Source organism: Bos javanicus, chromosome 6 (genome assembly GCF_032452875.1).
Source record: "Bos javanicus breed banteng chromosome 6, ARS-OSU_banteng_1.0, whole genome shotgun sequence".
NCBI classification, from domain to species: Eukaryota; Metazoa; Chordata; class Mammalia; order Artiodactyla; family Bovidae; genus Bos; species Bos javanicus.
In genome coordinates, this window is record NC_083873.1 from 61,577,319 (window position 1) to 61,602,617 (window position 25,299).

The 25,299-nt window shown below is 40.3% G+C and overlaps 1 protein-coding gene across 9 annotated transcripts in view; it reads right to left on the reverse strand.

Annotated features, from left to right (window-relative positions):
• The window catches only part of ATP8A1 (ATPase phospholipid transporting 8A1), a 236,394-nt gene that overhangs the window by 4,406 nt on the left and 206,689 nt on the right, over positions 1-25,299 (reverse strand). For all 9 annotated transcript variants that reach the window (XM_061420038.1, XM_061420035.1, XM_061420032.1 and 6 more), the window contains 2 exons: positions 6,392-6,480; positions 5,579-5,671 (listed from right to left, as the gene is read on the reverse strand). In XM_061420038.1, the coding sequence (XP_061276022.1) occupies positions 5,579-5,671; positions 6,392-6,480 (182 nt within the window). The remainder of the gene's footprint in view (positions 1-5,578; positions 5,672-6,391; positions 6,481-25,299) is intronic.

Below are 25,299 nucleotides of genomic sequence, written 5' to 3' on the forward strand. Positions count from 1 at the left end.
TTTTAATCACTGGAACTGACTCAGTGGACAAATTTCCATCTTTTAGCTTCCCCATTTTAAAGCTTTGGTTAAACTGCTGTAAGTTATGTTAGTTCTGTATATTGCCAATTTTTTTAAGACCTTGAAATGGAACAATATTTATCATACACAAAAAAAGAGGATCATCTGCAAAATGAACTCATTGTAATTACAGAAACATTTAGGCTTTTGCTGAAGTAAAATATTTGGAAATGTTGACATTTGTAGTAATCTTCCACAGATATTTTTTAAAAGTCTAGGGGTGTTAACTGGTACTTATTAGACATACTTTATTGTCACTGGGAATTAAGGCAAGAAAGCTAATTAATCTTAAAACTCTAGCAGTTTTGCAAAAACTTATAAAACTTGTTTTTGCCAGTGAAATAAACAGATATGGGGAATAAGAAAGAGCCATTTTTACAGACTTTTCTTACTCTACTCTTAAAATGATCTACCATTACAGACCTGGGGACTCAGAGGGACACTAAAACATCTAACTGCTTTGAGGAAGTCAGCAGCTTTAGCAGCAGGTGGTCTGACTTTGTTAGCAGAGCACTGTGGATGGGGTGCTGGGAAGTCTCTGGTGTTTAAAACCGAAATGAATGACTACAGAAGACTAGAGGACAGCAGTGTATCATGATGGAGCTTCTTCTTCCCAAAATACGTTTTCCAGGTTTTAGGCTGGCCTTCTTAAATGCATGATCCTTCAATATAGAAGTGCCCCTTTCATATTATGGCAACCAAAATATATGAGACAACGTAATTTTGTTTTGTAATGGCCATTTAAGGCTATATTTTCACTCAGCTGTCATGTCGCATTAACGTCTAGGGTTTATTTGAAGAAAGAAGTTTCTTTCTGGGGAAAGAAGCACACTACTGTGGAAAGAGCCTGGGCTCTGCAGTCTTTGATTTAATTCTGTTATTTATTAGCTGGACTGCCTTAGGCAGCCGTTCTCAGACATCTCATGGCGTTTAGGAGGACAGTTCCTAACCTCGGGCTGATGGAAGATTCAGGAAGACGGTACTTAGGAACTACTCAGCCACTTAGAAACACTAGTTCTTCCCACCCTTACTATTCCCTCGATCCCAAGAAAACAACAACAAACCAACTACAACAGAGATCATCACAAGGCAAAGATACTTTGTGAGGATCATTTCTGATGCCTGGGTTCATATTCAACATTGACTCAACAAGAGAAGTCTATTGCTAAACATGAGTTTTAATTTCTAATGTCCCCCACTCCACTTCTTTAGGAAAGCTACTAGGCTTTGTCTTTTGCCTTAGCTACATCGAACCTCTTGTTTCTCATTAAGATAAACAACACAGAGAAAAGCTAGGAGACACCACCATCACTGTCTCCATGACCAAATTATCCGACATCTATATTTCCCTACTTTAAAAAGCTCAGGCTTTGGGCCAAACAGTGGTGATGAACAAGTTAATGAGGACTGACCTGAAGATCCTGGGCTAAAATACTATTTAGTAGAGGCTGATGATGTTATACTGGCTAATATCTATAGATAGGTGTAAAAAATTATGACTCTCATTATTCATACTTGGCCTTACTATAAGATGCATTGCTTCACACCCACAGGAAAGATATCCAGTAATAACTGCCTGTCTCCAATGAGCCCAGTGTCCGCAATCCATTACTTTAACACTTTGGGGTTCTCAATTCATATTTTTGTTTTGTTTTAGGAAAGTAATATGTTACATACGATTTATATATGTAATACTCCCAAGTGAGACCTTAGAGACCCGTATCCCCCAAATTAATATTTCTGCTATAAAACACAGACATATTTACACTGCAGAAAAATAAACACTATCAATGTCCTTATATTTCGAGAAGAAATTGTTTTGAAAATCCAGCAAATTTCGCTATAAGCTTGTAGAAAAAACTGAACTTCAAAGCTTGTTGGATTTTGGAAATGTAGATGCTTCTGCTCCTTAGTGTTGGAGCATGTCCATAGAAAGTAACAGCAAAGGACAGTTTCATAGCTTACGAGTTAGTTTCTTTACCCAAAATAACCAGCCATGGCTACACAGTGATCTGGAGGAGGAAATGGCAGCTCACTCCAGTATTTTCGCCTGGGAAATCCAGGATCGTCTTGACTCAGAGATTGAACCCGGGTCTCCTGCACTGCAGGCAGATTTTTTTTTTTTTTTTACCATCTGAGCCACCAGGGAAGTCAGGATAATAATATGATAAATGGCAAACTTATTTCTATTAAAAAAAGACTAATTCTTTTAACCAAGATGTTTTAATTTTTGAAAATGAGTAGAGATGAGAAATGAATTATTGTAAATGCTAATCTGGATACAGTGCTTACACGTTAGTTTCTCTGACACAGAGAAGCTGCGTGTTTACACCTAGCTTGACTTCATAGTAGTGCTTAGTGAAGATTCAACAATTGGGGTGATCAACTTATAAGGTCATTCCTAAGAACTGCCTCCTTCTGTGACAAAAAGTAAATGATCATTACACTGGAGCTTGCTAGCTGGGCAAGTGCAACCTAGACAGTTCTATGCCCTTGTGTATCACATTTCCCGTTAACTACCCACAGGTTGGCCCACTACTCAACCAGCCTTTCACCTACCCTTCCATTAATGAATTTATTCTTTGGTTCCTTCTCCTGACCATTCATTCACCCATTCAGTAAATATTAACTGAGTGTTACTACGTTCCTGGCTCTGTGGTTGGTGCTGGGTTGCCATTAAGACTGAGACAGAGGCCTCTCCTACAAGGAGCTCAGTCTAGTAGAGGACACAAGCAAACACAGGTTGGAGACATACACTCTGGTATACTGTGGTAGATGCAGAAGCAGAAGAATAAACCAAATGCAGAGACAGCAGAGTGGGAATTGGTTTTATCTGTGGAATGCTGAGGTAATTGCGTTTGGACTGGGTTTTGAAAGCCAGGAACTGGATTACAAGTCTGTAAGAGGGTCTCAGCTTCTAGACAAGGAATCAGCACAGGCTGAGGCCAGGAAGCATAAAATAATGTGCGTGTTTCAGCCCTCAAGGAAGCCTGGTGTCACTCGAATACACAGAAATCATCATTTTTCCCTCTTTGAAAAGTGCAGATGAAATCAGCTCATGTTTGAACATTTGACATGGACTTCCCTGGTGGCTCAGACGGTAAAGCATCTGTCTACAATGCGGGAGACCCGGGTTCAATCCCTGGGTTGGGAAGATTCCCTGGAGAAGGAAATGGAAATCCACTCCAGTATTATTGCCTGGAAAATCCCATAGACAGAGGAGCCTGGTGGGCTACAGTCCATGGGGTCACAAAGAGTCGGACACGACTGAGCGACTTCACTCACTCACTCATTCTCCAAGGTTCCTAAAACAATTCTGTCAATAAAATCAATCTGACAATTGCTAATCTGCCTTAGAACGCAGTTTGATGTGAAGGCTTTGCCGACCAGTTGCTACTTTTCCTCTCTCATAGATCTTCCTCTCTAGCTGCCACTCAGCAGGGAGACACCATGGCCAGGCTGACCATCACCATCATTTTGCTCACCAATCAGCAGCAATAGCAACATGGGGTCCATACCAAACTAGGAGTTTTTGACTGGGCTATTCAGCTAACAACTAACTTAGTCCTGAGTCCCCGAAATAAGCTGAACCACTATTTTAGGCAAATGAGCTGAGCAGCAGCAGGAAATTTATCAGATGCATTTTCTATGGAGAAGTTGGTGGTCATTTACACAGAATTCACTTCTTTCTTTTTAGGCTCTCTGATTTATTTATTTAATGTAAGGGATTACACATATCACAGACTCATTGACTCTTTAGGACCCAGAGACCAGAGGTCATCACATCGAACCCTCAGTCTGACTTATGGATTGTTGAAGTCACTGAAATACTATAAATGATGAAAAAGAGTATCACGTGAAGGGGCTTAATGTAAGTTTTATTAACATACAAATAGGAGAAATTTACTAAGTAACAGTACTATCAGTGGACTTTCCCTAATAATTGTGAATATTTTTATTCATGATTCTGTGAACTATTAATAGAACTCTTTTTTAAAAAAAAATAAACATTTTATACTGGAGTACAGCTGATTAACAATGCTTTGATAGTTTCAGATGCACAGCAAAGGGACTTAGTCATACATATACATGCACCCATTCTTTCCTAAGAGCGAGAACTCTTACCATATCCTTTTTATAGCTAGAGGGAAAGCGAGAGGACAGTGGAGTTGGTGTAGAGTTGGAGGTTAAGGGAAGAGATGAGGGGAAAGCGCGGGGAAGAGGAGCTACTCCTGTCATCTGAAGGTAGGTGTCACCAACTCATCATGTGCACAGGGACGCTGACATGGAAAGGTCAGAACTGTCGTGTTACAGGCAGGCTATGTCTGTGCCACGCCACTACATTCCTGAAAAGCAGCCAAAGGAGGCAGAATAGCGCATGCTTAGGGTTTCTAGACTCAACTGACACGGGCTCAAGGCCCAGCACAGTCACTTCTGACCTGGAGAACTTGGGTCTCTCTAAGCCCCGGTTTCCTCATCTGGAAAAAATAGGGATGATGGATTTGTCCATGAATGTCATGGCGATTCAATGAGACAGTAGCTATGAAGTGAGGAGTGCAGTGCCTAACCTGCGGTGCCTGCCCCACAGATGCCAGTGCTGTTAATTTTAGGAGAGAGGCGCAGACTGGTGTATGACGTGCCCCTTTGGCCTAATGAGAGCAAGAGTGGGCTGGAAGCCAAGGTCTCAGCCCGAGTTCCCAGTCTGACACTTACTCCATTGTGTCAAACTAAGTAATGACAGTGAATCATGATGAAGGTGACACAGACCAGGGCAAAACGTTTCCTAGGGTCGAGACAAAACGCCAGCTCACTTTAGTGTGATGAGAGAGAGGGAGAATAAATTCCTGGTATTTTCATCAGAATTGTGGATTATTATAGAGTGCTTTTGAATAATTTTAGTTTCTTTTTTGTAATGCTTTATGAAGTTTAGTAAATTCGATTAGCTTTCTAACCTTGCTTTTTTTTTCTTTTTTGGTTTGGGGGTGGGTGGGTGGTGGTGATGAAGAGGACTTGGAAGACATAACTCACTTCATATATGACCTCCAGCTCAGTTCCCAATAAAGTACTGAACCATGAAGGTAACTGAGAGATCTGACTCTATGTCAACCTCTGACTTTGATTGTATTCTATTGTATTATGAATACTGCATTTTCTTTTTCAGTTTAATAATAAACACTATCTGTAGCCACCATTTATTTCATGATCATTAAGCCCCAAGCCACCTGCTTCGCTGACACTATTTTCAATTCTCATGACTGGCTGTGAGGGAGGTACGACCACTCCCATTGTGTAGATGAGGAAATTGAGGCTCAGTGGCACCAAGCAACCTGGCTGAGGTCGCAGGCAGCTCAGTGAAGAGAGATTTGATTTGAATCTGCATCTCTCTGATTCCAAAATCTCTCAGCGACACTGCCAGCTCCACGTTAACAGATAAATACAAGTTTAACTGCTTATTTCCAACAGCTAGCAAAAGAAAAATGTAAAGCTCGCTGAGAAAAGAACACAGTGCGTATTTTACCTTTTTCCAAGCACAACTGCTCCTGGGTCTTGAGATTTTGCCTCCAGCTCCTGAACTTCATCTACTAATGTTTTAAAAGCAGTCCTCTTGATACTGCAAAAACATAAAAGGGAAAGAAAAGAAAAAGGATAGGAGTACTTGTGTGAAGATTTAAAACATTATAAAACAAGTTTTTGTCATGCTGCTTCTAAGTACAATAGTAATCAGAGTATAAGGAATATTTTTCATAGAATCTAAAAAATTATAGTAATTTTGGGCATTAATATAATTATAGAAACAATAGTCATAAATGGTTTAGGTTGATAGTAATAAATAGTTATTGAACAAGCATCACATTAACTAACTTTAACGATATCTTTTCTGTGGGAAGAGAGAACATTTTAAAACTTACAATCCTTGAGAAGGATTAATAAAATTGTGGATTCTTCTAGTCTCTATTTTATATATGTTTAGAATCAGGCAAGCAAAAATTTCCTTTCACAATTATTGTTCACTAAAAATTTATGTGTATGTGTGTGTGCGTGCGTGTGTTTGGAGATAACAGAATTTTTTCTTCTACCTTGAAGGGGTTTTTCAGGCTGATTAATAAAAATGTTAATTGAAACTACTTGCTTTACTTCTGCTGGCTCTTTTAAACTAATATAGTTTTCTAGTTCCTCAATCAGTCCTTTCTCCTGTGTTTACATAGAATTAATTAATATTTCTAATTCCTATCTTGTAAGCTCTATATTAGAGTTGACGTTACAACTAGAGAAATCCGAGGATTAATATGCCATCTATATTGTTATGTACATAACTGAGTATTATACTTACACTTTATACACCACATCAAGGAGCAAGGAGGCCACAGGGATAAATAACAGGCCCATCCAAAAGACTCCAGAACTGAACAACATGGCTGCCTAAGTATCAGAAACAGTATAACTTTAAAAACCATAAAAATACGTCAGCAAATAAAAATTCAGTTGTTATATGATTTCAAGTAAAATAATTTTAAGAATCTCATTCTGAAAGAGGGCATAAAATAACTCTGAATTCAAACTTGTGAAATATTTGGAATTAAAAGCCTAATTTATTAAAACATGCCTTTCTATTTTTCCCTCAGTAGCTAATACAGAAAAGTTTTATCATGTACCAAATCTTTTCATATTTTTATATGAATTTTTTATTATTGTGACCAAAACACAGAGTAATAAACTTTGACCTTCTTTTATAACTTAGAATATAAAAAATTATCTTTTTGAGCAAACTTCAAACATATGCTGGATTAAATTCTCTTACAATACAATACATAAAATCAATCCTAATTAGAAACTAAATTTACTATTTCTGGAAAATAAAAATTTATTTTTTCTAAAATATTACACGATACTAAAACATCATCCAGATATATCATGAATACAGTATAAACAAGTTAGGGTATCTATGAAAAATAACAATTTGATATTATGTAGGAGAAGGCAATGGCACCCCACTCCAGTACTCTTGCCTGGAAAATCCCATGGATGGAGGAGCCTGGTAGGCTGTAGTCCATGGGGTGGCTAAGAGTCGGACACGACAGAGTGACTTCCCTTTCACTTTTCACTCTCATGCATTGGAGAAGGAAATGGCAGCCCACTCCAGTGTTCTTGCCTGGAGAATCCCAGGGACGGGGGAGCCTGGTGGGCTTCCGTCTATGGGGTCGCACAGAGTCGGACACGACTGAAGCGACTTAGCAGCAGTAGCAGCAGCAGGAATAATACTAATTTTTGTTCAAAGATTTACATAACTTGTTTCAGTGTATTCTGAAAAATTATTTTAACACACTTTCATTTGTATTAAATCCCAAATTGCTATATCAGAGCCTTTGGGGTTGCAAAGAAAATGATTCTATAATAAAAATTAATAAATTCTGTTAGCTGTTTGTGATTATAATAAAAATCCCTTTATAATGTCATCAGATTACCTAGAGCTTAAAGTGGATAGCGTCATATAAATAAATAAAACCAAAAGTAATATTTTATTTCCCTTTGAGTCTATTTGTTTATCAAGAACAAATTTGCAGTACCTATTTAAATCCATAAACGTATTGTTATAACTCTGTTATATAGTAGCCAACTAATGCACACCCATTTACATCCCACTAAGTATCACACAAGAAACTTTTTTTTTTAAACTAGGTGTAGGTCAGGAATTAAAAATGATCTAGAGTTTAATTTATATAGGTGGTTTCACAATTATACATAAACAGTCCTAATCAATCCATCCTTATCAAATATAAAGACTGCTAATTTTAAGTTGTGCTTCAGATTACCTATTCATTTTGACTCTCATTTGGAAACTGGGAGCTGCTATTTAAAAATTTTCTACATTAACACAAGCTTATTGATACTGACTCTTGGTGCAGAATACTCCAGTATCTAGGATGAAAAAGCCCTGAATACATTAAAAATAAGAACATGCTATTACCCCAAATTTCAGAAAATAAACATCGCCACGTGGATTCAGTGGAACAGCACCCACTTTCCGGACACCACCAAGACGAAAGATATTCACATAAAAGTCATTTTATTTTATAAGCCAAACATGATCTTCGACATGCTTGCTGACATCCTCAATAGTGAAAACCAACAATAACTGTGTAATAGGAAATGTCCATCAAGTCAGTGGGTTTTGTTTAGTTGGAAGGAAGCTTTTGAGTTAGGTAATGACTGCAAAATGCCACATTTCTTTTTCCTTTCGCGGGAAAAAGGTAAGATAAGTCTAAGTCATGTAACTGAAAATAACGTCGTTTCTTTGGTTTAATTTTAATCTCTTTTAATTTGGGGGGCAAGAGAAGAGAGGTTTATTCTCGCCTTTGCCACCTTGTATTAAATGTCCCCTGGTGGGGACAGAGGCTGCTAATTCTGACCATTGTGATGTTAACTATGACGGGGAGACTGGCGCCCACTATTCAGTCCACCAGCCTTTGGCTTTGCAAATGCACACCATGAATTGAGGGGAAAAAAGTTTTTCTGCGTCATATCTGAAAGCCTGTCAGATTTTTTTTTTCTTTTGCACAGTTAATCCAAACCTAAGAGATTTAAAGCCGACATTCGCATTAAAGACAGAGAGTCTCTTTGTATTTTTTGGATGAAGAGGGGGGGAAAAATAAAATCCCACAGAGGTATTTCCTTCCTTTCTGTACAAGAAAGCTCTCTCTCACTCTGTAGAGACCATTTTTGTCTCTAACTTTTCACATCTCTCCACTTGCAGGCAGGTCAGCTGGGAAAAGACGCTGGGTCCGCAGACAATGGGGGGAACAGGGGCAGCCTGTTTGGGGTTGGGCTCGGGCTCCCGCCAGGGCAGCCTGCAAGTCACTCTTAACGTGGGAGATTGGGGGGATCACGCCAAGTGGCCCCGCCGCCCCTCTCGAGGCCCTTTGAAACCAAATGGAATCTGCCACAAAAGTGGCTCCCAGGGGACTTGAGAGGATCAGCCCAGGGAGCTGCAAAGCCGGCAAAGCGGAGGGCACAGGCCTTGCTCTGGGAACAAACGACTGCGTGTCTGCAGAGCAATGCTGCCTCGGCATCGGCATCGGCCTTCAAAAGTGAACCATCGCTGCCTGAAGACACAGAGGACCAGGGAATTGTTCTGAAATTTCCCTATGAACTTGCGGAGAAAGAACATTTGAGAAAAGCCTAGCTCCTGTGCAGTGAGCGGATGGGAAGGCTTACCTTCTGACCCACAGTGAGATGACCCCTTGGTACCCATGTTCTCACACAGACAGGAACACTCACTCTTTCACCTGCAGGGTCCTCCAAGTTCAGGCTCGGAAGAGAGAGGATTTCAATGTGCTTACCTGCCTACAAACTTTCAGCAATGCACTTCTTAAATCTGTCCCCTCTTTTACCCTATAAATGTCGAATAGGATGCTGATTCTTTGCTAAAGTACAGATGCTGTAAGAAGGCCCCTTGGGGAGTGCTAAAACTATATCCGTAGACCCCAACTGGACCAGGGCTGGTGATAAACAGCCCTGGAAGCGGTCCTGGCTCTGTTTGTCCCGGCTCTCAGAGCCAGAGGAAGTCACTTCTGGGTCTCTGCTTCCTCAGCTGTAAAGTGGATTATAAGAATTAAACCAATAATGTTTATAAAGTGGCTGCTTTCATTACTAACATCGATTATTAACAAACGTTCCTTTCTTCATTTTAATTTTCAAATTCCTCTAAGCTCTCTAGTCTCGTGTTCCTTTTAGTGATCTCTCCCATGAGCTTCAAGGAAGGAAGTTTTTTTATCACAACATCAAATTAAATGCAAGTTTATAAATGTCATAGTTTTCATCACATTAACATCTACTCCTCTCCACACTGAAATTGGCCAAGTAACTGAATCTTAATAAATTGCCATTCATCTCAATTTGCTAATTTAATAAATGGAGATAAATGTTTTTTATTTCATAAAAGTTATTCAAGATTGTATGGGTACTACATATTAATTTGGAAGGGAAAATTATTCAGAGAATACTGCTGTAAAACTTGATTAGTTTTCTGGGAGGGGGAAGGGTGTAAGATAAATTAATGTATTAATAATTAATTAATAATAATTAATCTATAATATAATAATAAAATTAATATATTAATAACTCCAGAGGAGTTAAGAGTTAATGTTAACAGAAAACAAGAAGTGATTACTAAGTGTCTAGATAAAACTTTATAAAAGGATTTTCTAAGCCTTAAAATGGTAAAAAAAAAACTATAGAAACCACTACAATATTGTAAAGTAATTAGCCTCCAATTAAAATGAATAAATTAAAAAAAAAGAAACCTACTCAAAAAAAAAAAAACTATAGAAAGAAATGCTTTAAAGAACCGATCCATTAAAATGTAGACGCACCACAGGTTCAAAAATAACCTAACTAAAAAATAAACGATACATAAGAACTTGGAAAATGGCTGCCAGAAGTATATGAAATTCTGCATTAATATCTGATTATAAAAATAGACCACTTATTTTCATAAGAGTAGCTAAGATCCCAATAGACAGGCAAAGGACCTGAGAAGGTATTCACAAAAGCAGCAGCAAGTAATCAATAACATGGGAAAATGTCGAGCCTCTCTACAGTTGCAGAAACATTACCAAATTAGATCAGATTTGGACAATTCACAATCACACCTGGGGAAGTGGGATGGTATGGTGAAACAGGTCTGGGTGGTAATTCACACTTCCATAAGCAACGTACTCACTTTGGGAAAGGCAACTGACATGCGCGTCAAGAACACAAGCATTCATTCCTGTTAATTTGATAATTCAATTTCTGAAACTATGTGTTGAAATTTGGTACAGTTTTTGGGTAGAGGTTACTATCCCATTAAACTGTTTGTGGTCACTAGTCCTGAAAGCACTTCCTCCAAAAGCTTGTCATGGCTCAAACAAACCACAGCAGCCTCCAGTCCTGGTGAGTCACAGGGAAGAGGAGCTTTTTTAAGTCTTTGAGAAATCATAATAAAGAACCTACTAAATAGTTTTTTAAACCAAGGTTTCCAAGATGTATTTATTGACCATGGAATACTTTTCCCCATATATTGCTTACTAATATCCCAAGGAACTAATTTTGGGAACTGCAAATATTCATTGTGAGTTTCTTAAAAACAGTAAAACACCAGTGAAACTCATAGGAAAAACTACATGGACATTCCACAAGAGGTGGTGACCAAACTCATTCCCAAGAAAAAGAAATGCAAGAAGGCAGAGTGGTTGTCTGAGGAGGACTTACAAATAGCTGAGAAAAGAAGTAAAAGTAAAGGAGAAAGGGAAAGATATACCCATCTGAATGCAGAATTCCAGAGAATAGCAAGGAGAAATAAGAAAGCCTTCTTAAGTGAACAATGCAAAGAAATAGAGGAAAGCAACAGAATGGGAAAGACCAGAGATCTCTTTAAGAAAATTGGAGATACCAAGGGAACATTTCATGCAGAGATAGGCACAAGGACAAAAACGGCAAGGACATAACAGAAGCAGAAGAGATGAAGAGGAGTTGGCAAAAATACACAGAACTGCACAAAAAAAGTCTTAATGACCCAGATAACCAAGATGGTGTGATCACTCACCTAGAGCCAGACATCCTGGAGTGTGAAGTCAAAGTGGGCCTTAGGAAGCATCACTACAAACAAAGCTAGTGGAGGTGATGGAATTCCAGCTGAGCTATTTAAAATCCCCAAAGATGATGCTGTGAAAGTGCTGCACTCAATATGCCAGCAAATTTGGAAAATTCAGCAGTGGCCACAGGACTGGAAAAGGTCAGTTTTCATTCCAAAGAAAAGCAATGCCAAAGAATGCTCAAATTACTGTACAGTTGCACTCATTTCACATTATAGCAAAATTATACCAAAATCCTTTAAGCTAGGTTTCAGCAGTACGAGAACTGAGAGCTTCCAGATGTACAAGCTAGATTTAGAAAAGGCAGAGGAACCAGAGATCAAACTGCCAACATTCGCTAGATCATAGATTAAAGCAAGGGAATTCCAAAAAAAATCTACCTCTGCTTCACTGACTACACTAAAACCTTTGGCTGTATGGATCACAAAAACTGGAATATTCTTAAAGAGATGGGAATTCCAGACTACCTTATCTGCCTCCTGAGAAATCTGTATGCAGGTCAAGAAGCAACAGTTAGAACTTGACCTGGAACAACAGACTGGTTCCAAATCAGGAAAGGAGTACGTCAAGACTGTATATTGCCACCTTGATTATTTTAACTTCTATGCAGAGTACATCATGAGAAATGCTGGGCTTGATGAAGCACAAGCTGGAATCAAGATTCCTGGGAGAAATATCAACAACCTTATGTATGCAGATGATACCACTTTAATGGCAGAAAGTGAAGAGGAACTAAAGAGCCTCTTGATGAAAGTGAATGAGGAGAGTGAAAAAGTTGGCTTGAAGCTCAACATTCAGAAAACTAAGGTCACGGCATCTGATCCCATCACTTCATGCCAAATAGATGGGGAAACTGTGGAAACAGTGTTGGATTTCATTTTCTTGGGCTCCAAAATCACTGTGGACGGGGACTGCAGCCATGAAATTAAAAGACACTCGCTCCTTGGAAGAAAAGTGATGACAAATCTAGACAGTGTACTAAAAAGCATAGTCACAGCTATGGTTTTTCCAGTGGTCATGTATGGATGTGAGAGTTGGACCGTAAAGAAGGCTGAGCACTGAACAATTGATGCTTCTGAACTGTGGTGCTGGAGAAGACTCTTGAGAGTCCCTTGGACTGCAAGGAGATCAAACCAGTCAATCCTAAAGGAAATCAACCCTAAATAGTCATTGGAAAGACTGATGCTGAAGCTCCAATACTTTGGGCCCTTGTTGCGAAGAGCTAACTCATTGGAGAAGACCCTGATGCTGGGAAAGATTGAGGGCAAGAGGAGAAGGGGGTGCCAGAGCATGAGATATTGAGTTGGATGGCATCACGGACTCAATGGACATGAGTTTGAGCAAACTCAGGGAGACAGTGAAGGACAGGGAAGCCTAGTACATGACTTCATGACTGAACAACAACAAGATAATATTGTCCAAGCTATTCACAGAATGTAATTATTAGGAAGCTGATTGTCTGGATGATCCCTGAATGAACAGAGAGGTGGATTATCCTGGCATTCTCTCAGGAGTCTTCTGTTATCACATATATACCCTCCCTGGGAAGGTTGATGGTTTCTATTATCTACAAGGGGATCATCATGGTCCCTCCCTGTGGCTCACATCTCTTGCTTCTGCTTCAAACACAGCTTATCCAGTTCTGAACTTGAATGTTACATATGGTGGTTTATTCGCTAAATCGTGTCTGACTCATGTGATCCCATGGACTGGGGCTTTCCAGGCAAGAATACTGGAGTGGTTTGCCATTTCCTTCTCCAGAGGATCTCCCTGACCCAGGGATTGAACTGTGGTCTCCTGCGCTGCAGGCAGACTCTTTACCGACGGCGCTACATAGGTACTTCAAACTTAATACATCCCCAGCACACACTGTCTCCCTCCCAGACCTGCTCTGCCTTTGTGCAGTCTCTTCAGAGAACAGCTTCACTGCCACCTTCGTGAGACAGAAACCTGGACTGTATTCATGAACTGTCTCTTGGTACCACATCCACCCTATAGCCTGGTTCTCCTGTGTTCTAGTAACTTTGGACCTGTCTGCTTCTTTCTCACCCGCTGCCATTATTCCAGTCCAAACTTTACTTGTCCTCCTTATAGACACGTGGGTGGACTTGTTGACTCCAGTCCTGCTCTGCTTCTAGTCACTCCCCACACTGTAGCCAAAGAGATGTTTCCACAGTGTAAATTAAGATTTGAGCAGTTCTTGGATGAAACCCTTTCAGTGGCTTCACACCACCCCCAGGATGGCATACAACATTCCAGAATATGATTTCATGACCTTTCCTATTTGACTTCTGATTACTTCTCCCATATCATCTCTCAAGACAGCCCTCATCTCTAGCTACACCACGTGTTTCAGATCCTGGAAGCTGCCCAAGCTGATTCTCATCCTGAAGCCCCTGTGTCTATGATTCTTGTTGGCTTTTCAACTTTCACATTGAGTGTCACTTCTATCCTTAGATTTGGGTTAGCTGACTCTACTTTGTGCTTCCAATTTGGGTAATTATTCCAAAATGGGTAACTATTATCCATTTTCTAATTACAGACTATGATCCTTGTAAGAAGAGGGAATGCATCTTGATGAATTCTCACAACTCAAGTGCTTAACCACCAATCAGGTGTTAATAAATAACTGTTGAATAAGTAAGTTCTTACAACTTAGTGTTTAGAATGATTAAAAGCCAAAAACCATCAGAGCTTTGGGACTATATTCCTGAGATGTTCTTGGTTTTCTTGTGTTCTGGCATGGAGCTATTGTGGGAGAAATCATAACTAGATATTTATGTGATATGGGGAGAGAGGAGTAGGGCTTGACCCAGCTCCCTGCCCATCTTTTGCCAGTGGAAGTCCCCTCCCTCCCTTGCTCTGCTTTCACACTCTGGCCTCATCAGTGTTTGCTCCTCCTGTCTGTGACTATCTTCATCCAGGGAGCCATAGGTCCTGCCCACCCTGCTCTGGTCTTTGCTCAGAGGCCATCTTCAGAGCTCTCCCACGGCCACTCCACGTAGAACAGCACCCCACCCCTCTGCAGGGCTTTCCATCCTCTTTCCTGCACTGGGGTTCTCCATAGCACTCACCATCCGTGTGCTGGAGAATATAGAGTAAGTTCACCACAAACAAACGAGTTCCATTCTGAGAGCACATTTGTATGCCCACTTTGTTCATAGGTCCAGTGAAATTAGCCCAGGTACTCAGCTAACACGGTCAGCTATATAGTACTGTACTGGGATAGTTTCACAATACTTTGAAAACTCCCAAAGCTTGTATTATATGCAGCTTATATATCCTATCATGTGCTGCTTAGGATTCGGTCAAGTGTGGCTTCAGATCCAAGAGTTTAAGTGTTTTTTCTGGCTACAGCTTCTCTGAAACAGTTGGGTAGAACCACTATTCAGAGATGGTCTGTACTGTGATACGGTTTTGTGAGCCTCAAAGCCCACAACCTCCACTGTTCTCTTTTCAGAGCCATCTACTCAGTTAATAGATAATTAAACTCCTCTTATCTCCCTGGGTTGGAAGGATCTCCTGGAGAAGGAAATGAGAACCCACTCCAGTACTCTTGCCTGAGAATCCCACGGACAGAGGAGCCTGGTAGGCTACAGTCCACAGGGTTGCAGAGTCGGACACGACCGAGTGACTTCACTTTCACTTTTCCATCTCCTCTATGTCTCAGTTCACCCTTCTGATCTCCTCTGAAAGCATCTTCTTCATGAAATCATTTTCATTAAAATAAACAAAAATCAGCGCCCAACTTCAAGTTTGCATTTATTGCTTCTTTTCATATAAACTTTCTAGATCTTTCCCACCAAGCTGTGGATCTTCCCTTCCTATTGCTCTTAAGTGTTTTGTCTCTGCTGTATGAGTTGAACGTTTCTTTGGAGGTTTCTGTTGCTGTGTTTCACTTTCAGTCCCATCTCATTTAGCCTACCTGCACGGTTACATTCTCCTTGAGCTCCCTTTCTCAGGGGATGAGAGGAGCTGATTCACTGAACCTGAGATACAGTGATATCCTTTAGAATCTTGAATGCTAAAAACCACACAGAAGAACTATACAAGAAAGATCTTAATGATTCATATAACCACAATGGTGTGATCACTCATCTAGAGCCAGACATCCTGGAATTCAAAGTCAAGTGGACCTTAGAAAGCATCACTACGAACAATGCTAGTGAAGGTGATGGAATTCCAGTTGAGTTATTTCAAGTCCTAAAAGATCATGTGAAAGTGCTACACTCAATATGTCAGCAAATTTGGAAAACTCAGCAGTGGCCACAAGACTGGAAAAGGTCAGTTTCCATTCCAATCCCAAAGAAAGGCAATGCCAAAGAATGTTCAAACTACTGCACAATTGTACTCTTCTCACACACTAGCAAAGTAATGCTCAAAATTCTTCAAGCCAGGCTTCAACAGTATGTGAACCGTGAACTTCCTGGTGTTCCAATTGGATTTAGACAAGGCAGAGGAACCAGAGGTCGAGCTGCCAACATCCGTTGGATCATTGACAAAGCAAGAGAGTTCCAGAAAAACATCTACTTCTGCTTTATAGACTACATCAAAGCCTTTGACTGTGTGGATCACAACAAACCATGGAAAATTCTTCAAGAGATGGGAATACCAGACCACCTGACCTCCTTCCTGATAAATCTGTATGCAGGTCAAGAAGCAACAGTTAGAACTGGACATGGAACAACAGACTGGTTCCAAATCAGGAAAGGAGTACGTCAAGGCTTTATATTGTCACCCTGCTTATTTAACATTTATGCAGAGTATATCATGAGAAACGCTGGACTGGAGGAAGCACAAGCTGGAATCAAGATTGTCAAGAGAAATATCAATAACCTCAGATATGCAGATGACACCACCCTCATGACAGAAAGAGAAGAACTAAGGAGCCACTTGATGAAAGTGAAAGAGGAGAGTGAAAAATTCGGCTTAAAACTTAACATTCAGAAAACTAAGATCATGGCATCCGGTCCCATAACTTCATAGTAAATAGATGGGGAAACAATGGAAACAGTGACAGACTCTTTTTGACTCCAAAATCACTGCAGATGGTGACTACAGCCATGAAATTAAAAGTTGCTTGCTCAGCAATAAATGCTGGAGAGGGTGTGGAGAAAAGGGAACCCTCTTACACTGTTGGTGGGAATGCAAACTAGTACAGCCACTGTGGAGAACAGTGTGGAGATTCCTTAAAAAACGGGAAATAGAACTGCCTTATGATCCAGCAATCCCACTGCTGGGCATACACACTGAGGAAACCGGAATTGAAAGAGACACGTGTACCCCAATGTTCATCGCAGCACTGTTTATAATAGCCAGGACATGGAAGCAACCTAGATGCCCATCAGCAGATGAATGGATAAGAAAGCTGTGGTACATATACACAATGGAGTATTACTCAGCCATTAAAAAGAATACATTTGAATCAGTTCTAATGAGGTGGATGAAACTGGAGCCTATTATACAGAGTGAAGTAAGCCAGAAAGAAAACACCAATACAGTATCAGATCAGATCAGATCAGATCAGTCGCTCAGTCGTGTCCGACTCTTTGCGACCCCATGAATCGCAGCCCGCCAGGCCTCCCTGTCCATCACCAACTCCCGGAGTTCACTGAGACTCACGTCCATCAAGTCAGTGATGCCATCCAGCCATCTCATCCTCTGTTGTCCCCTTCTCCTCCTGCCCCCAATCCCTCCCAGCATCAGAGTCTTTTCCAATGAGTCAACTCTTCACATGAGGTGGCCAAAGTACTAGAGTTTCAGCTTTAGCATCATTCCTTCCAAAGAAATCTCAGGGCTGATCTTCAGAATGGACTGGTTGGATCTCCTTGCAGTCCAAGGGACTCTCAAGAGTCTTCTCCAACACCACAGTTCAAAAGCATCAATTCTTCGGCACTCAGCCTTCTTCACAGTCCAACTCTCACATCCATACATGACCACAGGAAAAACCATAGCCTTGACTAGACGAACCTTTGTTGGCAAAGTAATGTCTCTGCTTTTGAATATGCTATCTAGGTTGGTCATAACTTTCCTTCCAAGGAGTAAGCGTCTTTTAGTTTCATGGCTGCAGTCACCATCTGTAGTGATTTTGGAGCCCAGAAAAATAAAGTCTGACACTGTTTCCACTGTTTTCCCATCTATTTCCCATGAAGTGGTGGGACCGGATGCCATGATCTTTGTTTTCTGAATGTTGAGCTTTAAGCCAACTTTTTCACTCTCCACTTTCACCTTCATCAAGAGGCCTTTGAGTTCCTCTTCACTTTCTGCCATAAGGGTGGTGTCATCTGCATATCTGAGGTTATTGATATTTTTCCTGGCAATCTTGATTCCAGTTTGTGTTTCTTCCAGTCCAGCGTTTCTCATGATGTACTCTGCATATAAGTTAAATAAGCAGGGTGACAATATACAGCCTTGACAAACTCCTTTTCCTATCTGGAACCAGTCTGTTGTTCCATGTCCAGTTCTAACTGTTGCTTCCTGACCTGCATACAAATTTCTCAAGAGGCAGATTAGGTGGTCTGGTATTCCCATCTCCTTCAGAATTTTCCACAGTTTACTGTGATCCACACAGTCAAAGGCTTTGGCATAGTCAATAAAGCAGAAGTAGATGTTTTTCTGGAACTCTCTTGCTTTTTCTATGATCCAGTGGATGTTGGCAATTTGATCTCTCGTTCCTCTGCCTTTTCTAAAACCAGCTAGAACATCAGGAAGTTCACGGTTCACATATTGTTGAAGCCTGGCTTGGAGAATTTTGAGCATTACTTTACTAGCGTGTGAGATGAGTGCAATTGTGCGGTAGTTTGAGCATTCTTTGGCACTGCCTTTCTTTGGGATTGGAATGAAAACTGACCTTTTCCAGTCCTGTGGCCACTGCAGAGTTTTCCAAATCTGCTGGCATATTGAGTGCAGCACTTTCACAGTATCATCTTTCAGGATTTGGAATAGCTCAACTGGAATTCCATCACCTCCACTAGCATTGTTCGTAGTGATGCTTTCTAAGGCCCACTTGACTTCACATTCCAGGATGTCTGGCTCTAGGTCAGTGATCACACCATTGTGATTATCTGGGTCGTGAAGATCTTTTCTGTACAGTTCTTCTTTGTATTCTTGCCATCTCTTCTTAATATCTTCTGCTTCTGTTAGGTCCATACCATTTCTGTCCTTTATCGAGCCCGTCTTTGCATGAAATGTTCCTTTGGTATCTCTGATTTTCTTGAAGAGATGCCTAGTCTTTCCCATACAGTATACTAACGCATATATATGGAATTTAGAAAGATGGTAACAATAACTCTGTATACAAGACAGCAAAAGAGACACTGATGTATAGAACAGTATTTTGGACTCTGTGGGAGAGGGAGAGGGTGGGATGATTTGGGAGAATAGCACTGAAATACATATAATATCATATATTGAATGAGTCGCCAGTCCAGGTTCGATGCACGATACTGGATGCTTGGGGCTGGTGCACTGGGACGACGCAGAAGGATGGTATGGGGAGGGAGGAGGGAGGAGGGTTCAGGATGGGGAACATATGTATACCTGTGGCTGATTCATTTCAATATTTGGCAAAACCAATACAATAGTGTAAATTAAAAAAAAAAAAAGACACCTGCTCCTTGGATGAAAAGCTATGACCAACCTAGGCAGCATGTTAAAAAGCAGAGACATTACTTTGCCAACAAAGGTCCATCTAGTCAAAGCTATGGTTTTTCCAGTAGTCATGTATGGATGTGAGTTGGACTATAAAGAAAGCTGAGCACCAAAGAATTGATGATTTTGAACTGTGGTGTTGGAGAAGACTCTTGAGAGTCCCTTGGACTGCAAGGAGATCTAACCAGTCCACCTAAAGGAAGTAAGTCCGGAATATTCACTGGAAGGACTGATGTTGAAGCTGAAAGTCCAACACTTTGGCCACCTGATGTGAAGAGCTGACTCATTGGAAAAGACCCTGATGCTGGAAAAGATTGAAGGCAGGAGGAGAAGGGGACAACAGAGGATGAGATGGTTGGATGGCATCAATGACTCAATGGACATGAGTTTGAGCAAGCTCTGAGAGTTGGTGATGGACAGGGAAGCCTGGTGTTCTATAGTCCATGGGGTCACGAAGAGTTGGACATGACTGAGCAACTGAACTGAACATCTGTATTTTTATGGCAAAATACCAATGTCATATAAATAGAATGGTTTTACTGCATCAAAATTGTGCCTTCTCCTGGCAACACTGCCCTTGATGTATGAAAACCTGATATGAGCTCATCAAAATCAAATCTGCTTTCAGGTAATACTGTGTTACTTGAATTTAAACTTGCAAATGTTTAATAAGTGTCTTTGTGTCCAAGGCCTGGGAAACACCATGGTGTGACAGAGGTCTCCAAGTTGTGGGAGCCTGTCTCTGAAACTTAACTCTTTCTGTCTGAATCTGTTATGGTACCTGGGCACGGAGTTGAACTCAGAGGTACATAACAAGCCTCACTGGGTCAACACTAAATGGTGAGTTCATCACTCTGCACGTTAATCAGAGACAAATCTCAAGCTCATGTGGACTTTGGCTTGAAGAGATGAACTTCCATGGAAGGTTTTCAGCGTTTGCTCATGTTGTGTAGTGAGGCTTGAAACTTCCCTCTGATAAAACCTGAAGACAGAGGAATGCACATGCCAAGTTCTATGTTCTAGTGGTTATCACTGAGATAGGTCTTTGATGTCTTATTTTAGTACAACAGCATTCTTACAAAATTTCAATTATGTGATAGATATTCATGCCAAAATACAAAATTTTTTAATCACTCACTGGCTTATTACTAGCATTTATATGACCCAATTTGTACTCTGTGGCCTCGGTACTTTCTGGAATACTATGTATTTCATAAAGAAAAGCAATCTGCCATGGTTCAAAGAAATGATGTAAATGATAACTGGGTAATTTTCTGTGACCTAGTCCTTGCTAAACTTTTCAGTTCTAGCTCCAACCATCCCCTCCCTTAGCAACTCCAACCTCCCTCTTTGCTTGGGCTGCTCTCTACTTCGAAGGGTTTCCTTGTTTGCTCAGGTGCTAAAGAATCTGCTTGCAATGCAGGAGACCCGGGTTTGATTCCAGGGTTGGGAAGATCCCCTGGAGAAGGGAATGGCTACCCACTCTGGTATTCTTGCCTGGAGAATCCCATAGACAGAGGCGCTTGGTGGGCTATAGTCCATGGGGTCACAGAGTTGGACATGACTAACACACACTGCTTTGAAAGTCCTTCTTTCTCTTGCCTTCCTGAACAGTGTGGGGAACAGTAGTTCCAAGAAACTGTTCTAAAGTCTCCAAGCTATAGTGTGCAGAGTGGCCTCTCCTGGGCCAGCCCTTGTGCATCCTCATCGTAATAACTAGTGTCTTACATTCTAATGTTCTGTTGATCTGTTGGTTTACTCACAACTCAGGCTCCAAAGAGGGACTCTATTTTGTCAACTTTTGATCCACTGACACCCAGTATAGGTCCTGATGCAGAGGCGCTCCATAAATCTCAGTTGCACTGAGCTGAATTGGGCTCTTATACAGGATGAATTACTTTCTCCATAAAAATAGACAGGGCAGAACACCCAGAAAATAACTAAGGAGAAGGGTGTTTTGGATAAACTTCAATATGTTTGCAATTATTACCAGAAGCTCTTGATTACTCTGAGACAAAGAAAGCCCTTCGCTTGGATTATCCCAAACAAACAAAAATGTTAGAAAATATGCAAATTGTTCCAAGCAAAGAAAATCTGAGAAAACATGCAAATGAGATGCCAGTTCACAGCGTTTCTGTGCTCTTTCCCCCTTGGACATTCCTGGGTGGTGGTGAAGAACTGAAGAAGGCATGATCACCCTGTGGGACTCAATCAATATTCAATCCAGCTGAATAGTGCGAGAAACAACCTTTGTATCTCCACTCTCTGCAAACAAATGATTAAAAAAGATTATCAGAGGAAAAGGAGGAAGAGCTACTTGGGACCTAGATCAATCAGAAGCTAACTTTGTTTTAAAGTAAAAGTTGACTGTGTATCAACTGTGGTTGATACAATCCTGTGTATCAACACAACAGGACTGTGCTTAGTCGCTCAGTCCTGTCTGACTCTGCCACCCATGGACTGCCTGCTAGCCTCCTCTGTCTATGGGGATTCTCTAGGCAAGAATAACAGAGTGGGTAGCCATTTGCTTCTCCAGGGGATCTTCCCAACCCAGAGATTAAACCCAGGTCTCCTGCATTGCAGGGAGATTCTTTACCATCTGAGCCACCAGGATCAATCAGATCAATCAGAAGCCAACTTTATTTTTTTAAAGTAAAATTTGACTATGTATCAATAAATACCGAGAAATGAACATGCAAAATAGTCTTTTTAAAAAGCAATCAAGAGCATTAGAAACTGTACAGCTCTGAAACTTTTCTAGGGGTGTAGTTTCCGGAACAGTAAAAGTAATTAAGAACAGAATTTGTTTTGCTTTGTTTTATTTTAATCTTCTTCACTGTGCTATTTAAAAAACTTAAAAGTACCAGAAAAATGAGGACAAAATTAGTAACAAAATATTCTTTTGGCTATGAGAAATACAATTTTAAAATATTCTGATGCTACTGGAGAAGTTATATTAAGATAAAGTACCATATCTCAGTGGTCAATTTGTTTACTTGTTATATCATTCTTACAAGTTTTTATAATTCTGTGACAGCTCTATATTTTATCTGCTTAAAAGCCATCTCAAAAAAAAAGGTAAAAAAATCAATACCATGAGATAGGTACTATTTTATTCTCATTTTAAAGATGAAAATATAAAGGAAAGTTCAAACAAGCAAAAATAAAAAAACAAAAAACCATCTCATAAAGCATCAATTCTTTGATTACTAGTAACTCAATCTGTGAAACATACATGGCCTATATTGCAGATGGCAGGAAATGTTTTTCTTTAAAAAATTTATTTTCCTAATTTAGTGACATATAATTGACATACAACCTTATATAAGTTTAAGGAGTGCAATGTGTTGATTTGATACATTTATATATTGCAAAATCACCACCATCTAACTAACATCTCCATTCATCTTCTAATTACCATCTGTTTTAGGAAATTATATTTTAAAAATTCAAAACTTCAAAAAAGATTTACCTATGGCAAGACATAAACTGACATATGGCTTATGTAGAAACATTGTTGACTATCACGGCAGAGACTTCTAGTTGCCTCCTAGTATGTCTCTGCTCACTTTCTTAGGTGCAACCACTTGAATCGTGAATCATCTTTTCCTCCAGCTCAGACTATATTCCTCTGGCTGTCTTATTGTAGCTAAGTATGACCATGTGACCAGCTTTGGTTAATGAGAGCTAAGTAGAAATATGGTGGGCAATGTCTAGGAAAGAACTTCAAAGAGAAAGGGTTAATTTTTTCATGTTGGCTGGAATGTTGATAAAATGGCTAGAGCTTAAGCAGCCATTATGGACTATGAGGAAGTACACTAAGGTTCACTATGCAGCAAGATAGAAGAAATCTGGTCTTTGATGACTGTGCAGCTGCCACACCAGTCCTGAACTATCTGGCTCCATTGGACCTTTTTTTTTCATATGAGAGAGAAATGTTTCTATCTTGTTTAATCCAGTTACTTTTTTTAACATCAAAAGTATGCCATAAAATAACTTGCTTTGCATGATACACACTAGGGGGGCTAAGTGATAATTTGGAGCCAACTAGCTTTTGAACTCATTGACAATGTTTCTTACCATATCACAGAAGGCAAGAGTTGTGTCCAATTATGAGCTTTATTGAAGCAGATGGCACATGACATTCATGGTTTCTTTTATGAGCATTTCTGATTGTTCCCTGGCATGCAACTCAAAAAACAAGCTGTACTTGACTTACGAGCTAGAGGCTAAGCCAGGAGTGGTGATCTACTTTCTGCCCATCTCACTGGCTCCATTTCATAGTGCTCTTTCCTACTTTTTCAACTCCAGTGACATGGACTTTTCAGTCTTTGAACACATTAGCCTCAGTCCTGCCTCAGAGTCTGGGCATGAGTTGCTCTGTCAGCCCTGGAATGCTCTTCTTCACTTGAAGCTATCTCTGGATCATTTAATTGTCCCTTCTTCCAAAAGACCTTCTTGGAGCAGCCATTACAATCCTGTCCCTTATCATATCACCCTGTTTTCTTCCTATCACCTTGTGAAATCATCTTTAATCATTCAACATTTAGCCATTTGTTAACTGATTTAGTGACTTTTCCCCTCTTACTCCCAGGTCCCCTCAACCTGAACACTCATGGGGATCTTGCCTAATTAATCCATTATGCAGACACCACGCCTAGAACCAACTACATACTTGATGCATAATTATGGAATGAATGAATGCAAGAATGTACTGACTCTAGAAAACAAACAGCCAAAGTTCTGTCATACTAAGAGCAGCTTTGTTCAGCTTTTCATGCCTTGCTCCCTATCATGGCACTTGGGGTGCACTGCATCATCCCTCATATTTATGACATCCATATCCCATTATTAAAAACAAAATCCTTAAGGACCTTGACCAATTCTGTTCACCTGTGCATCCTCCACTGCTTAACACAGAGCAACACATGTACCCTAGATGCTCAATACACGTGTGCTCCGTATTGTAGGAAAAGGTGCTGTGCTTACAAAAAGCAATGCCAGCTCTCACAGCGACTCAAAAGAGCACTCTATGCCCATGTGTGTGCCCGTGTCCTGATTTGCCGTTAGTCACATTGATGTCTCTGCTTCCCAGCATTTCTTTAAGACTTCTCTTTACAAAATGGGCTTGGAAGTGGCCATGTGGCCAGCTTCTTTAAGATCTGTGATAGTCTGCCTGTCTCATTCACTGTCAGGGCTCTAAGGACTGCGACCAACGGCACGTTTTATTGGATGGGATCCCAACTGTTGGTTGACTGAAGAACATCTGATAGAGTTTGGAGCAGTTGTTCTCCCCAGGCTACTTGGCTAAACCCAGTAATCTTGGATGAAATTCCTTCATATCAAAACACTGCCCCACCCTATCTACCAGGGCAGGTCTTAGGACCTATAAATTATTACATGCTATCTAGGTAATTAAAAGCTGAGAGATGAATAAGTACTATTTGAAACCAGGAAATTCCTCATATGTAAAGTAACTCACTGTGTTGGTAAAATGGGCAACAGCACAATTTAGGAAAATCATATCACTAATGTGGTTTATTAATACCTTTCCTACAGGGGTGACAGTAAAGGGTTCAACAAAGACTTTTATTGTTTTTTAGAGAGACTTTACAAACCTCAATCAAGAGATCTGAAATTCTGTAAAACACATGCTCGTTCCTTAACTTCAATTTCCTTCAGTAGTTTTATAGATCCCTCAGGCCAGGGAGAGCAGGACCAGATGGCGCTCGGGAAGACTGTACAGTGTGTCTGTGCGGCCGTGATGCCCTGGAAAGTTCTGCCACTGCTAACCTCCTGGTATTCATCGTGATATGAAATGATCCTTGATGGAACTTGCTTTTTATTTTGTAATCTGGTGTACTAATCAGAGTGCCTAAAACATTTCCTTCTGAAACTTCAAGAAATACTCAGTAACATCACTGAGACAAGTCAGAAAAAGCAGGCCAGCATGTGT